At 42.8% G+C, this 16708-nt stretch overlaps 1 protein-coding gene across 1 annotated transcript in view; it reads left to right on the forward strand.

Moving 5' to 3' along the window:
* The window catches only part of DNAH6 (dynein axonemal heavy chain 6), a 237689-nt gene that overhangs the window by 88471 nt on the left and 132510 nt on the right, over positions 1 to 16708 (forward strand). Inside the window, exons 22-30 of the mRNA XM_036262769.1 lie at positions 86 to 205; positions 2434 to 2614; positions 5310 to 5406; positions 7872 to 8091; positions 9584 to 9748; positions 9833 to 9943; positions 11667 to 11792; positions 11878 to 12033; positions 12317 to 12478. Coding sequence (XP_036118662.1) covers positions 86 to 205; positions 2434 to 2614; positions 5310 to 5406; positions 7872 to 8091; positions 9584 to 9748; positions 9833 to 9943; positions 11667 to 11792; positions 11878 to 12033; positions 12317 to 12478 — 1338 coding nt within the window. The remainder of the gene's footprint in view (positions 1 to 85; positions 206 to 2433; positions 2615 to 5309; positions 5407 to 7871; positions 8092 to 9583; positions 9749 to 9832; positions 9944 to 11666; positions 11793 to 11877; positions 12034 to 12316; positions 12479 to 16708) is intronic.

A 16708-nucleotide genomic window follows, 5' to 3' on the forward strand; every position in this document is an offset into this window, starting at 1 on the left:
TGGACCCTTAGGACTAAATATCTGTAATTATCTTTGAGAGCACAAGCATATGCTGTTACATCATTTTCTTCTTCTTTCTCTAAAGGTCCTTCTTGATGACAGCACCATCAACATCGCCACCATTGCCTCGTCACGTTACGTGGGGCCACTGAAAACTCGAGTGGATGAATGGCAGAAACAACTTGCTTTATTTAATCAAACACTGGTGAGTAAGGATAACTTCAGTCCAGGGACTCAGAGAACTGGAGAGCCACTCGACCTTAGAAATCATTTGTTCAATTATTTAAATATTGTATAGTTTAGATGTCATTATGTTCAGAATGTAAGGAAAATGCAAATATATTGAGCTCTTCCCAAGATTATCCCATCACCCTTGTATTAGTCATTATTGCTGTGAAACAAAATACCACAAAACAACATATGTTTGTTGTCACCCAGTTTCTGTGGGTCAGTAGTTCAACTTAGGGTTTCACAAGGGTTCAGTGAACACGTGGTCCAGGGTTCTCATCAGAGATTCAGCGAAGGAGGGATCCACTTTCAAGCTCACGTGGGTTATTGGCAGAAATAGTTTCCTTGCAACTCCGGCACTAAGGGCCCGGTCTGTTGCTAGCGGTCATCTGGAGGCTGTCCTCAGCTCCTACTTGCTGCCCACAGTTTTTTTCCACGTGGACTTCCCCCAACATGACGACTGTTTCATCGATCTAGCAAGGAAGAGAAAGTCTCCCAGCAACACGAATGTACACATAATTGCGCACATCCTGTTAGCTTTGACCTATTCTGCATGGCTGGAAGCAAGACCCAACACTCAAGGGAGAGGATCACAAAGGGTGTGAACAGCGGGTCTTGGATGCCACCTTAACAGTCTGGCCGCAACAACCTCGTAGTTACTGGACAAACACTCCCTGTTGCTTGAAATCTCCTTGGTACCTTTCCTTGTGGCCCACAGGGACATGCAGATACATTGAGCTCTTCTTCACGGGATTGTCCCATCACCCTTGTATTAGTCATTATTTTACTTCATTCTACCTCAGGCTATCCTACGGCAAAACTGATCTCACTTTGTTCCCGTCCAACCTCTTTCTTGGACGTCAGATATTTAGCTTGATTTCATTACGTTTGGGTTTCCATCTCCCTATTCTAATATGAAGAGTTATCTGTGAACTAATAAAGACACTAGCAATAAAAAACACTTTTCCCCCACCTTGTTTCATAGAGATCTTGTCCGGGAGTCCATCCTCTCCAATGAACACTTTATAATCTGACCCCCGTCCAGCCTTCTGTACTGATGGCTGAGCCCTAGGAAGGGAGGGACTACAGATCACAGTAAAGGACATGTTTCCACACAGGAGCCTTAAAAGAATCCAGTGCTGAGTAGTGGGGACCCTGCAGAGAACAGGAAGTGTGAGACCTGAGCTAAACCGGGCAGTGGTTGTGGCATTAGGTCTTAGATGTAATCTCCAAATCCAGAGGGCGGAGTGAGAAACCTTTTCATGGACCCTGGGCAGGAGGCACAAAGAAGGGTGAGGTCTGCGGACCTTAGTCCTGACACTGCAACCCTGGTCTCTTTGTCTAGTGGTGATTGTCTCCGAGAGGGGAACTCATGTTCTGTCTCTGGCAGGTTTTACCTGTTTGATTGAAGAAAAGGAATCCTAGTTCTTTTTTTTAAAGGGGGGAGGAGAGTGTATACATAATACAAAAAATTTATAACCCTTGCTATACAGGGTGAGGCAAAATCAGGTTTACAGTTGTTCATATAGAAAATAATACAGTAATTAATCAATAATAATACAAGGATAAGCTGTGCTGGGTGTACTCTCAGCTGTAAACCTACTTGTGCCACACCCTGTATCAGGAAGTCGTCACTAACCTTACCACTGCCCGACCCTTCAGATGTCTTTAAATAAGCATCTTGCCACAACTCCACACCCCCAAATGTCTCCTCTGGGCATTTTTAATCCTCCTTCTCTGGGTTCATTCTGGTTACCATACAGTAGACTCATTATAACTTACTCAGGAGAAGATGGTTTGAAATCAGGCAGAGATGAGTCTTAAACTCTTTAAGGAGGTTTCATTTCAACAGACCTGTAAGAAGCCCCCAAAAGGAAAAGGATTCAGTGTCTTTCCACATAATTACTTTTTAAAAAAAATTTTTTTTTCTTTATTGATTTGAGAGAGAGAGAAAAAGAGAAGGAGAGATAGAAACATTGGTGAAAGAGAACATTGATTGGCCACCTCCCACATGCCCCCCACTGGGGACCTGGCCCACACCTGGGCATGTGCCCTGGCCGGGAATCGAACCGGCGGCCTCTTGGTGTATGGATTGATGCTCAACCACGGAGCCACACTGGCCGGGCTCCACATAATTACTTTTAAGGTAGCTGAATGTGTTTAATTTGGGGTTTAAATTTGGTAACACCCCTATTTTCCTCCCAGGAAGAGTGGCTGAACTGCCAGAGGAACTGGCTCTACCTGGAAAGTATCTTCAATGCTCCGGACATTCAGCGGCAATTGCCTGCAGAGGCCAAGATGTTCCTGCAGGTGGACAAGTCGTGGAAAGAGATCATGAGGAAGGTGAACCGGCTGCCCAACGCTCTTCGAGCGACCACTCAGCCAGGTATAAAACAAACATTTAAAAACAGACGAAAAGACTTTACAATCACCTAAAACGTTTATCACCTGTAAGAGTCTGATAATAGGTGGTGCACTCAACCCTTAATTCTACCAGGAACATTTGCAGTACCTTGGACACTCTTGCAATGTGAATTGAACACTTACCTTGCTACTTCTTTTTTTTTTTTGGAAATTTTTTTTTTCTTTATTGATCCTTAGAGAGAGAGGAAGGGAGAGGGAGAGAGAGAGAAACATCAATGAGAGAGAACATCAACTGGCCGCCTCCTGCATGCTCCCCCACTGGGGATCGGGCCCACAACCTGGGCATGTGCCCTGACCGGGGATCGAACTGGCGACCTCTTGGTGCATGGGTTGATGCTCAACCACTGAGCCACACTGGCTGGGCTATCCTGCTACTTTCTGCTCTCTCTGTAATTTGGGGACACTGCGCAGGTGTCAGTCACGCTTCCATTTCATGATTTGGCTACAAGACGAAAGTTACCTCCCACTGACCCAGTCTCATAACCATAAAAATGCCCATACCTTATACACCCGAGCATATGTTCTTACTGATTTCAGAAAGACAGGGAGAAAGAGGTAGAGAGAGAGGAAAACATTGATGTGAGAGAGAAACATGAACAAGTTGCCTTCCGTATGCACCCCAACCAGGGATCGAACCCAAAACCTGGATATGTGCCCTGATGGGAATCAAACCCGCCACCTTTCGGTGTGTGGGGCGAATCTCCAACCCACAGAGCCACACCAGCCAGGGCTTCATACCTTATTTTTAATCAACTCATTAAAACCAGATAAAAATATTACCACCAATTATAATTCTAATGTCAACATTGAAATGTGTTTTAATAAGTTCTGTTTCTAGGGATGTGGCATCAAACTCTTTGCGGCACACCTGTGGTTATTGAACTTCATGGCTTGTATCAGAGCCTCAGCAAGCTTGCTTGTTCTGCAAATAGCAGCACAGAACCTGCCCCGGTGAATGCCCCCAGCAGCTGCCCTGACCAGCAGAGGCAGCCTGCTGGGCTACACGTTTTGCCCAAAGATTCTTACATAAAACAGAAACAGAAGGGGGGGGACTGGTAGGATAGAATTTTTAAAACTTTACAACTCTGGGGCTTCTAGAGACTGCCCACACACCTTGGCTCCTGGTGCCCTTCAAGCCAGAAATTGCATCACTCCAACCTCTGCTTTTGTGTCTCAGCTCCTTCTCTGACTGTGACCTTCCTGCCTCCCCTCTTATAAGGACCCCTTGATTACACTGGGTCCACGGGATGATCCGCGATAATCTCCCCATCCCATGATCCTCATCACATCTGCCAGGTTTCTTTTTCCATATCGACCAGCACAATCTCAGGTTCTGGGGACTGGGACATGGACATCTCTGAGAGACCTTAGTTCTGCCTACCCCCTCCACCTAAATGCATATTCAAGCCCTTTGCTGCAAAAATATTAATATGTTTGATTACAGAGTGCTGCCCCAGTTTCTACTAGACCTATTATATAACTTTTAAAATTTAAAAAAGAATCTGATTCCAAAATACATCTAGTCTCTAGGGATTTCAGATACAGAAGTATGGGCGTGTATATATCATTTCAGGTGATGATAAAACTGTGAAGAACAATTCAGCAAGGTAAAGGGGCTAGAGAGTAGCCGTGTGGCGGGGGGGGTGGGGGTGGAAGACCTTTTTTTTTAATCCTCACCTGAGAATATTCTTTCCATTGATTTTTAGAGAGAATGGAAGAGAGGGAGGGGAAGAGAGAGAGAGAGAGAGAAACTTTGATGTGACAGAGACACAGCAGTTGGTTGGTTGCCTTCTGCAACCCAGGTACATGCCCTTGACTGGAAAGTGAAGCCATGACCCTTCAGTCCACGGGCCGATGCTCTAACCACTGAGCAAACCAGTCAGAGCTGGAAGGCCTTTTTGATAAAGTGGTTTGGGAGCAGAAACCTGTAGGAATAAGGGAATGAGACATGTGTGCATCTGAGGGAGTATTGTTAAAGGGAGAGAGAAGAACAAAGGTACTTGGCTTGCACAGCCGTTAGGAAGGAAGCCAGTGTGGGCTGGAATCACGTGTACAAGAAGGGTTTCGGAGGTAAGGCCAGAGAGGTGAGCATGGGCGGGGCTTGGGAGCTGGACTGAGTCATCGACCCCATCCTTTGAGATCATGGGAAAGACTAGGTTTGATTCTTGGATGGGCAGGTGAGCCAAGCACTGTGATAGGCCTCAAAACTTCAAAGTTAAGACATGAATCTCGCTCCTTAAGGTGCTAGAGTTGAGTGATAAAGAAGTAGGATCCCATTGCCACAATTTCAGCATCTGAAGATGGCGGAGGAAACAGAAGACAGGAGTCAGAAAGTTCAGAGAACGGCTTTGTTTGGAGGGTCAAGAAGACAACTGTTTGGCTTTGATCTGTGCCCGCTCAGCCCCCCAAAAGGGAGGGATGCCAGCTAAAAATATTTCAATAAAATTCTGTTAAACTGTGGTAAATAGTAACATTAATATTAATTACATTAGTACTTTACACTCTTAACCAACCTCACAAATTTTAATTTATTAGATTGTTTTTACCAAATAAAACCAAGGCTTTAAAAATGGTATGATATTTTATTTCCACTTAAAATCATATTCTCTATTTATTTTAACACAATTTCACCAATATCATTGTTTCTCAATGAACAGGACTTCTGGAGACTTTTCAAAACAATAATGCATTACTTGACCAAATTCAGAAGTGTCTAGAGGCATATTTAGAATCAAAAAGAGTTATCTTTCCAAGGTAAGTTTATAAAGCAATCTACGATATCTTTTAGTAGTTAAGACAATCCATTCATTTAAAAGGACGTACTTAGAAACAAATCATAACCCCAAAACATCAGAGACTCAGAGAGGGAAACAAGAAAGAGATGTGATAAGGGCAGTCCAGCTAGTATCTTGATTAGGGAGTGTGAATCTCAAGGTGAGGTGCAGTATTTGGTGAAGGTTTAAGTGGCTGAGTACCCAAGGGGCTGGAAGGAATCCTGATGGCGGCATTGCTTCCTGTTGGGTGTATGATGTGTGTGCTCACGTGTCCATGTGTCCACAGATGTGCATGTGAAAAGTTAGAGAGGCCTGTGTGCCCAACCAAGCAGGTTTCTTTAGGTTAATTGGTGGCCGAAGACTGTCACTGTAGAAGTTGTCAAAGAGATTGTTTCACAAATTCTAAATGAAATTTTTTACTCACCTATGCATTCTAAAAACATACCAAATGTTATGCTCAATGCCGAAGACACAAAGAAGAAAACGTTGAATCCCTGCCCCAACGGAGCTCAGGGTAACAGTTGGACAATCATGGCAATAAACCATTGTGCTATAGTTATATAAGACCAGGGTATGACTACCTGATGGCAGCAAGGGCTCCCGACTGCAGTCTTTGGGACACACTGAACCGTAACATGGAGAACATTAACAACATGGTTCATCTTTCATGGATTTTTCCTGATAGCTGTTAAGGGTTGGGAGTAAAGTTCTGTCCTGGAACTGAGGCAGCCGGGGTTAGGTGATTATCTGGGTTACTGGGTTAAGAGGGGTCGTTGCCAAAGACCAGGACAGACTAAGTGTGTGCACAGGAAATGCAAGACCCAGAAGATCTGGTTGAGTTTTTACAGAAGTAATTGAGCTTTAAAGAATCTTATTAAATCTTATGAAAATCTTACACCAATCTTCCTAAAACCTCATTCAAGCACAATGAAAAACGGCGGGGGCGTTTGAGGTTTGGAATGTGCCTTTTGTCTATTTCACTCTTAGAGCAGTGGCTCCCAATCTGGATCCCAAAGGCCCAAGATATTTTTGATATTTAAAGAAACTGCTTTAAAACTGCTTTTGATATTTAAAGAAACCAAGACACAAATTTATCTGTGAAAATACTGAACAGCAAAAAGCATCAGCTCTTTTTTCTCCCCTTTGTTTAGAATTGCATCAACTAGGTCTGCAATGTTTATTATGTAGGAGGCTCTGTGAGGCATTGATTTTACTCCAAAAACCTTATGGTTTTTGAATGAGCCATGGACCAAGTTAAGTCAGGTCCTGGAGACGCGAGATGGATACAGTACTGTTCCTGCTCTCCCCATTAATCCTTGTAGTTATCTGTTTCTACAGTTGAAAGTGAGGCTCGGACACAACTTAATTATGAGTATATGTGTTGTGTTAAAGAAGCAGGACTAGCAGAGCGCACCCAAACACATCTCTATTTGTGACTAGTGACTGCCTCTGCATTCCCTGCTGGGGGCTAGCTTCTTCCTGCCCCTCTAGACAAAATCTTGATCAAGCCTCATGAATTTTCTGGACATTCTCAGATAATAATACCAAAACAGTACTTCTTATAACCTTATCCCAATAAATGATCTGTTACCATCACAACTCCAAACTTCTTTCAAAGTTGAAAATTCTCCCTTCCTTGCCCAGCGCTGCTGCCCTGCTGCCGGGCTGAAGGTGTTAGTGATGATGACGACGTATGAGAATCAACCCTCCCCACTTCCTGTTAGTTTTCTGAGGTCTCCAGTGTGGAGCAGGGAAGAGGGGAGGCAAGGAGACAGGAGAAGCCTGAGCTGGCTGGGGGCCATGTGGCCCCCCCTCTCCCACATGGGGCCTGCCTTAAACTCATGGGATTCCCTCCAACCCTGAGCCATCGCTCATCGGCAGCTTCCTTTACAGAAGTGAAGTGTCTTCTCCGGCCAGGACGGTGCATCCAGGTATGCACCTTCTCTAGTTCTTTTCCTAAGGTCTCTCCATGGCTGCCAGTGGCCCTGTTGGACAGTATCTGAGAAAGTCCCATGCAGGGTCACACCAGCATGGCCCATATGCACGTATTCACAGAACCAATGTCCCTGTGACCACCCATCCATCTCTCCAACATACCTGGAAGCCAGGTATGTGTGAGGTACCAGGCTAGATGCTCAGAACCAAGTAACAGGCGTGTGAACAAACCAGTGTTGTAGCAAGAGCTAGCACTTTTGAGAGTTTTTACGAAATATATCTACCTTTGATTTACCAGCACTGATTCTAGATGTTTGAGATGCATCTGCACGAATATTCACAGCAATTGTATGTAGAGACGTGGCGTCCCTAGAGACCCAAGCCCATAGGCTTGGAGGTCCGGGAAGCCGGCGGATGGAGAAGAGATGTGGCTGAGGGATTTAGCTTGTAGGTCTACGTAAGGCTGTGCTTCCCTTTCAAGTGCTATTTTAAGCATTTTCTTTCATCCAGATTTTACTTCTTGTCCAATGATGAGCTTCTGGAGATTTTGGCCCAGACACGGAATCCCCAAGCTGTGCAGCCGCACTTAAGGAAATGCTTCGACTCCATCTCCAGGCTCGAGTTTGCTCTCATGCCTCCTGCTGAGGGAAGAATCCCTGGTGTGGATGGAGAGCCAGAAAAAGTGTATACTAATGACATTTTAGCGATGCTGTCGCCAGAGGGAGAAAGGGTGAGGTGCTTTTTGTTTCTCCTCCTTTACAGGTAAACTTGTTACTCTTCCGGGGCTGAGGGCAGAGGTTCACTCATTGTCACGCTAAGCATCCATCAGGTGCTCCCGCTGCAGGACGCCGCTGGCTCAGCAGTGTCAGGGATAACCAAGATAAGACTCGTGCCCTGCCCTGGCCGGTTTGGCTCAGCAGTTAGAGCGTCGGCCTGCGGTCCAGAGAGACCCGGGTTTGGTTCCCGCTAAGGGCATGTACCTCGGTTGCAGTTTGTCCCCAGCCTTGGTTGGGTCATGCAGGTGGCAACCACTTGATGTGTCCCTTTCACGTCAGTGTTTCTCTATCTGAACAAAATATCAAAAAAATGTCCTCGGGTAAGGATAAAAAAAAAAAACTCGTGCCCTGTGAGAGCTCGCTAGCAGAGACACAGTCAAACAAACACTGAAAAGCGGGTTGGGGAAGTACAGGAACAGAGGCATGTGCTCTGTTCTTGGGAACAGAGTGGAGAAAGTGGAGCCCATGTCTTACTCAGCTTCCCAAGAGGCACAGGAGCGGACGGGTTGAGAGCACTGATCCTGCTGCCACTTGAACTCAAGTCCCAACCTTTAACCTCATCTGGGAAAGAGGAGTTAGTAACAGTGTCTCCTTAAAGAGTGTCGCTATAAGTAAATCATTTAGAGCAGTGCCCAGTGTCCTCATTGGCAGAGGTGTCTCCAGGGCACTGCACAGCGCTGGCATTCTGTAAACACCAAGCAAGTGAATGTATCAGCAGACGGTGGGGAACCAAGTGACTTCACACAACATTCACGCACATGCATATACACACAGGGTCGGCCAGGAGGAGGGAGAGAAGCCACGGGAGGGAGCGCATGGCATACATGGGACCGGTGCAGGGACTCGCCGAGGACCTCAGTCCAGTTAGAGCACAGTGGTGTCTCTGGGAGCGAAGGAGCCCGTAAACATTTCACTTGTCCTGAATTGATCTTCTTGCAGAAGAATCTGCTCATCCCTTGTGTAGAAGAAGAAAGAATGCGGACCCTGGCTAGGATCCAGGAGAAACTGAAATTTAAAGGGAGGGCAGAAGAAGGACAGCTGCAGGAGACTCAGCAGTCAGTCAGGTCACTGGACATTCGAGAGAGAAATAGGAAAAGAGCTGAAAAGCGTCAATTGGAGTTGAGAGTTGGGAGAAAGTCGCTAACCTTACTGACCTTAACGGGTTCAGAGCAGTGGTTGGGGCCAACAGTCGGAGGGCAGCAAGCAGGAAAGAAAGCGAAGGAATTTATGTAGTGCACACGGGCACCTCTTTCAGGGAGCGGCTCCAAAAGGAAGCATAAAATAAAGCAATTAAGTAGAGGGGCAGAGAGGCACAGAGCGGGATTGCAAGAGAAAATTCCATTTTTGTGGTCAGGCTTCAGTTTCCATGGCTCGGTTCTGCTACGGAAGCACAGAGCATGGGCAGCCTACAAATGCCACATTGTCGTTGCTCTGATTATCTTCTAGGTCACCCTGGGCAAAGGCCTGAAGGCCCGAGGCAACGTGGAGGAATGGCTGGGCAAAGTGGAAGAAGCCATGTTCGCATCCCTGCGGCGCCTGTGCAAAGCGGCCATCGCCGACTACCAGGAGAAGCCGAGGACCGAGTGGGTGATCGCTGGCCACCCTTCTCAAGTACGTCACACTCCTTAAAGTGCCAGCCCAGACTCCCCTTTCGGTGAGATGCATCACGTACTCAAAGGAGATGTGTCCATGCAGGTGATCCTGACCGTTTCTCAAATTACTTGGTGCCGCGATTTGACCGAATGTTTGGAAAGAGATGATAATCGGTTAGAGGCCCTGGAAGATTTTGAAAGAGTCAACTTTGAGGTGAGATTTCTAACGGTGCCATCGAACATATTGCTCTGCAAGGTGGTCTCCGCCGCTTTCACTGGTACGGTGAGGACAGAGCCCCTTCTGTCTCCGTGTTCTGGCGTGACTTCCAACGCGTTGAGGTTCTCACTGAAACCATTTATGTTCAAGTTTTCTTAGGTGTTTGTGTAATATTTTATATGAATACTTATAAACTTAGGAAAAAACAATTCGAGAGGAAAATGTCAGGATCATAATTTTTTGCAGTATTTAAGGAGAGATTGTATTTACTGAGACCTGGATATCTCTCTCAGAAGTTCATTCAATCCAGGGGATCCCCGGGACTTCTGCCATTTCTTAGGCTCAACACGGGCTTTTCTACTATGGTATAGAACCCTCAGGCAACTGTCAATAACACAATAAATGATGGAATGAATCTAAATGCCATTCTACCAGAATTTTCAAGCTGTAGTTAGGAACTACCGTTTTACAGCTATGTCTAATCTTTTACTCCAAATCCAATTCTACTTCCAAGCAATGTTGCATTTTTAAAGAATCTCCCTTAAAACAGAAAGAGGGCCCCTGGTCAGTTTGGCTCAGCAGTTAAAGTGTTGGCCTTTGGACCAAAGAGTCTTGAGTTCAATTCCTGATCATGGATAGGCACCTGGTTGTGGGTTCGATCCCCAGCCCTGGTCAGGGTCATGTGGGAGACAACTAATCAATGCATCTCTCTCACATTGATGTTTCTCTCTCTCTCCCTCCCACTCTATCTGAAAAAAATCAATGGAAAAATACCCTCATGTGAGAATTTTAAAAAAGAAAGAGGAAGGGATCTTCAATAGAATTAAAGGTCCTCAATAAGTTTTTCATGTCAAAGAGTAAAGAGAAGAGAAAAGACTCCCATTGACCTCTCTGTAGAGGTGGGTCCCTGATTATGGTTTATGCAAGCAGTTCAAGGCCTTCAGGACTCAAATGTGTCCATTGCTCTCCTTTGGAAAAGATTTAACCACATAGGTGAGACTAAGGAGCTCAATCCATCAAAAATGCTTTTATTTAGTCAAACCTTGGCTTCATTAAAATGCTCACATTTTCTGATTATCAAAGGAAAAACTACCCTGAGGCAAGGTGTACTACCTTAATCTTACTTAATTTCTTAGTGAAAACAATCTTCTCTAACAACATCACCCCATGGTGGTTATGAGCATGGGTTTTTCTCAGGTAAATGTCTATTCAAGTCTCATTTTCACCACTTCATCACTGTGTGGCTGCTTCCCCCTCTGACCCTCAGTTTTGTCTAACTGAAAATGGGGATAAAGATAGTATGTACTTCAGGCCCGGCCGGTGTGGCTCAGCGGCTGAGCGTCGACCCGTGCTCCAAGAGGCTGCCAGTTCAATTCCCGGGCAGGTCACATGCCCGGGTTGTGGGCCAAATCCCTAGTGGAGGGCATGCAGGAGGTGGCCAATCGATGTTCTCTCTCATCGATGTTTCTGTCTCTCTCTCCCTCTCTCTTCTTCTTTTCTCTAAAATTAATAAAGAAAAAAATAGAAAGATAATATATACTTCATAGAAGTGTTATAAGAATTAAATAAGTTAAACTGTTATCCTGTTCGGTCACAGAATTATAAATTCTTAAAATTAGATAGTTTGGGCAAATGTCTAATCCAAATTTAATAGTAAGAAAATATATATGTAAGCTGATTTTTGAAAGTTCATTATAATAATTTCTCCTTTAATTTCTAGAGATTAAATGCCCTGGCTGCAATAGTTCGAGGCCCTCTTTCTAAATTACACAGAAACATCATAACGGCCTTAATTACTATCGATGTACATGCAAGAGACATTGTCACCGAACTGGTTCAAGCCAAGGTAACTGTTTCATTTAAGTAAACTCATCTATTGCCTTCTGAAATTAGTGCATCTAATATGCGTATCACTGTTATCACTTATGTAGGTAGAAGAAGTCGAATCCTTTGACTGGCAGAGACAGCTGCGCTATTACTGGAATATAGACCTAAATAACTGTATGGCTAGAATGGCACTCTCTCAGTACACTTACGGCTATGAATATTTGGGTGCATGCCCAAGATTAGTTATTACTCCTCTCACGGTAAGTACTGATCACTTAGGTTAATGTTGAAACAAGAGTGCTTTATTTTATCAAAATAGTCTGGAGAAGTTTTATGTGACATTAACTCTTAAAAGGATTTACTATGAGTACATCTTTGTGAAGCAGAGGTTTGCATCATTATGTGCCTGGATGTTTGAGTATTCAGTTCCTACAAAACCTTTCATAGAAAAGAATGACCCTCCTCCTATAGAAAGGGAAGGACTTAGGATCTTGTGGCTAGAATCAGTTCCCTTCAATAATGACAGTCTATCAATTTCTTTAGGATCGCTGCTACCTGTGCCTCATGGGGGCTTTGCAGCTTGACCTGGGAGGCGCACCAGCCGGTCCTGCTGGCACCGGGAAGACCGAGACCACCAAAGACCTAGCAAAAGCCCTTGCCATCCAGTGTGTGGTCTTTAACTGCTCCGATGGTTTGGACTACAAGGTACAGTCCAGGCATCTGAACACTCTTTTGATTTAACAAAGGAAGGAGAGAATGGGGTGGTGGCAAGCAAGAGAATACTAGTGGGCTAGGGGTGGTTGAAGCGGAAGAAATAGAGCAAAGGAGAAGAGTCAACGGAAGGCAGTCTGGGTGGTCAAGGTAGGTATCCAGGCCGTGGAGAATTTGTCAGATGGTGGTAAAATTAAAAGTCTATTCATGTTGGTGAGTGGAAAGAGGAGAGAGGAGGTACAAGATAAAACAGAGAAATCTAAGAACAAGGAATAAGCTTACAGGAAGAGAGGAGCAATTCAGAGAATTGTGTATTAAAAATGAAATCTGGAGGAGGTGAGAATTCATGGTAAGACTTTTTAATAGAGCAGTTTTCAAATTTTTTTATCAGAGCCCCCCCCTTTACATGCTTAAAAAATATTGAGACCTCATCAAAAACATATTTTGTTTATATACGTGGGTTACATCTGTTGATATTTACCATGTTAGAAATTAAAACTGACACATTTAAAATATTTGTTTTAAAATAATGATAATAAATCCATTACATGTTAGCATAAACATATTGTATGTGAAAAATAAGTATTTTCCCAAACAAAATTTGAGTGACACTGTTTTATATTTTGAAAATCTCTAATGTCTGGCATAATAGAAAACAGCCAGATTGTCACATCTGCTTCTGCAGTTAGTCTGTTATTTTGGTTGAAGTAGCTGAAGAAAATCTAGCCTCACACAGATATGCACCTAAAAAAAGAGAGGGAGAGTTTAATAACTCAGATAATTGTTGATATTCTGCTTTGAAGTCACACCAGAACTTGACGAGCAGCAGTTCCTTGAAGATTATGTGCAATGTGGACATTGAAACCAAAGCAATACCTTTTTTATACTCTGTAGTCTCGTGAGAGAATGAGAGTTTTAAAAAGGCAAATAACATCTTAATATGATTATGAAAATCCTTCTACATTGAAGACCCCCTGAAAGAAACTCACAGAGACACCCAGAGGACACTTTGGGTACTGCTACATTAGCACGCCCATTCCTAATTTGGAAAATCGCATCTCTCAAAGGGTCTAAGGATCTTCAGAAAAAGACAAAGGCCGTCCTTGTCAATATTCTAGTCAAATGTGTGGCAAAAGGAAGACTTCCCACTTGCCACCCTCACTTTATCCATACCATCGGGAAGGTGGCGGCACGGGCCTCCCCCAGAAGCAGAAACAAGAGAGGACAAGTCAGCCAACAGTATCCATGCAGAGGTTTCTGGCAATTAGATGTGGCTTCGTTGGTGGGCGTTCAGGAAGCAGACAAGACGAGAAAGAAAGGTGCTTCCATTATGTCTCCAATATATTAACATTGGGTCTTTTTCTTTTTGTAATTTATTTTTTATTGAGGCATAATTGACATACAACATTATGATAGTTTCAGGTGTACAACATATTGCTTTGAAATATTGCAAAATGGTTACTAAAGTCAGTCTAGTTAGCATGCGTCACCACACAGAGTTATAGAATTTTTTTTCTTGCGCTAAAAATTCATAAAATAAATTAAAGGAACTTATATATCATGATTAAACCAGCATGGAAAACAAAATAAAGTCCCTTTCTTTATATTTTAAAAGTAAGTGATTCTAAGGCCCTAGAGCCCACCTTGATCAAAAATTGTCTTTTTTTTTTTTTACCTTCCTGGAGTCCTATGCTCACTTCAGCAAATAAGAACTTCAACGTCATTGACAGCAATGATGCATACCACGTGCAATCATTCTGATGGAGAAAAGTTTTGTTCCTTTTGTCTGCTGGTGCCACTGGCACTTGCTGTCACTGTTGTGAGACAGTGACCCAGGCCGGGCAGTCCTGGTAACCACTGAGACAGTTACGGCCACTTCCCAGCCCTGATGACCAGTATCATTGTGAGCTCTGACAAAAAAAACCAACCAAACAAAAAACTTTGTTGATGAAAACACTCAGCATGCTAAGAATAGAAAAGAACGTCTTCAATCTGATAAAGAGCATCTAAGAAAAACTCAGAGCTAACATCTAATTATTGATGAAAGAGTGAATGATTTCCACGTAAGATTAGGAACAAGACAAGGATGTCTGTTCTCTTTTCCTCAATATCGTGCTAGCGGTCCTAGCCAGGGCAATTGTTCCAGAAAATGAAATAAAAGGCATCGAGATGGGAAAGGAAGAAGTAAAAGTATATTTACAAATAACATGATCTTGTGTCTTAAAAATCCTGAAACGCATGCACACACCACACACACACACACACAATTAGAACTACTAGTAAACAAATTTCATCAAGATTTCAGGATACAAGATCAATATACAGAAGACAATTGTGTTCCTATATAATGGCAACAAACAATCCATAAAGAATATTAAGAAAACAATTCACTTTACAAGGGCAGCAAAAAGAACAAAATACCTAGAAGTAGATTTAACAAAAAAAGTTCAAACTTACACTCTGAAAACTACAAAGATGTAGAGCCCCTTTGTTAGGGGAAAAGACATCAGTAGAATAGCACCTCCCAAAAGTATGTTTCTTGGAATGCTACTACAACATACACAGAAGAAGGAAAAAAAAATCTGCGCTATGCCTCATATTCCTTCTAGGTTTTCACATCACAGAGTAGCTTATTAAATACTTTATGAAGTCCCACAGTTAAATCTGTTTAGTTTTATTTAAGTCTGTAAATCTTAAATGTATTTGACCATGGATGCCTTTTGGTCTCTACACACAGAACTAATATTCTTTTTCTAAAAGTTGAAAGAAATTAAGAGAACCTAAATAAATGGAAAGATATCCCATTTTAATGGATCAGTAAACTTAATATTCTTAATATGACAATTCTCCCCAAATAGATCTATAAATTCAATTCGATCTCTATCAAAATCCCAGCTGACTTCTTTGCAGAAATTGACAAGCTTATCCTAAAATGTATACGGAAATTCAAGGGACCCAAAATAGCCAAAACAACCTTGGAGGGCAAAAAAAAAGCAAAGTTGATGAACTCATACTTCCCAATTTCAAAACTTCCTACAGTAATCAGGATAGTGTGTTACTGGCTAGCAAGAGGATAGACAAATGGATCAATAGAGTAGAATTACAAGTTCAGAAATAGACCTTTTACAGTAATTTAAATTTTGACAAGAATGCAAACATAACTCAATAGTCAGTAGTCTTTTCAACAAATAATGCTGGAGCAACTGAATAGCCACATGCTAAACAAATGAAGTTTAACCCCTTCTCCACCCTACACACAAAACTAACTCAAAATGGATCAAAGACTAAGTGAGTAACAGCTAAAACAATGAAACTCTTGGAAGACAAAATAGGTGTAAATCCTTGACCTTGGATTGTATAATGGCTTATTAGCTATGACACCAGAAACACAACTAATAGAAAAACTGGATAGACTAGACATTATCAAAATTTAAAACTTTTGTGTTTAAAAGATAGAATCAAGAATGTGAAAATATAACCCACAGAATGGGAGAATTTTTTTTGCAAATCATGTATCCGATAAGGAACTTGAATCCAGTATATATAAAGACTATTGCAACTCCATTACAAAAAGACAGATAACCAAATTTCAAAATGGGTAAGGAGTTGAATAGACAGTTCTCCAAAGAAGATATACAAATGGCCAGTAAACACAAGAAAAGATTATCAACATCACCAGCCATTGGGGAAAAGCAAATTAATACTACAGTGAGATGCCACATCACACCTACTAGTACAGCTATAATCAAAGACAGACAATAACAAGTGTTAATTAGGATGTGGAGAGACTGGAACCTTCATACACTGCTGCCGGGAATGTGAAACGGTACAGGTGCCGTGGAAAACAGTTCAGTGCCTCCTCAAATGTGAAACCCAGGGTTACTGTAGTACCTAGCAATTCCACTGCTTGGTATATTCCTTGCCAAGAGAAATAAAAATATACGTCCACACAAAACACAAATGTTCATAGCGGCGTTATATATAATAGTCAAAAAGTAGAAATGAAATGGGATAACAAACAGGTCCAGGCTGCCTGTCACTATTGAGCCAATTAAGCAGAGACAAGGTTGAACTGTATATGTGTGTTTATTTCTAATGATGCCAGCAGTATGGGAGAGCAGCAGGTCATCCTGTAAAATCTGCTCTAACCCCTCCTTGCTAGCCGGCTGCTTATATAAGGGTAGAAAGACAAAGACTGTGTGTGGAAGAGCAGGTAGGCAAAAA

The sequence above is a fragment of the Molossus molossus genome, unplaced genomic scaffold, assembly GCF_014108415.1.
Source record: "Molossus molossus isolate mMolMol1 unplaced genomic scaffold, mMolMol1.p scaffold_m16_p_15, whole genome shotgun sequence".
Classification (NCBI taxonomy): Eukaryota; Metazoa; Chordata; class Mammalia; order Chiroptera; family Molossidae; genus Molossus; species Molossus molossus.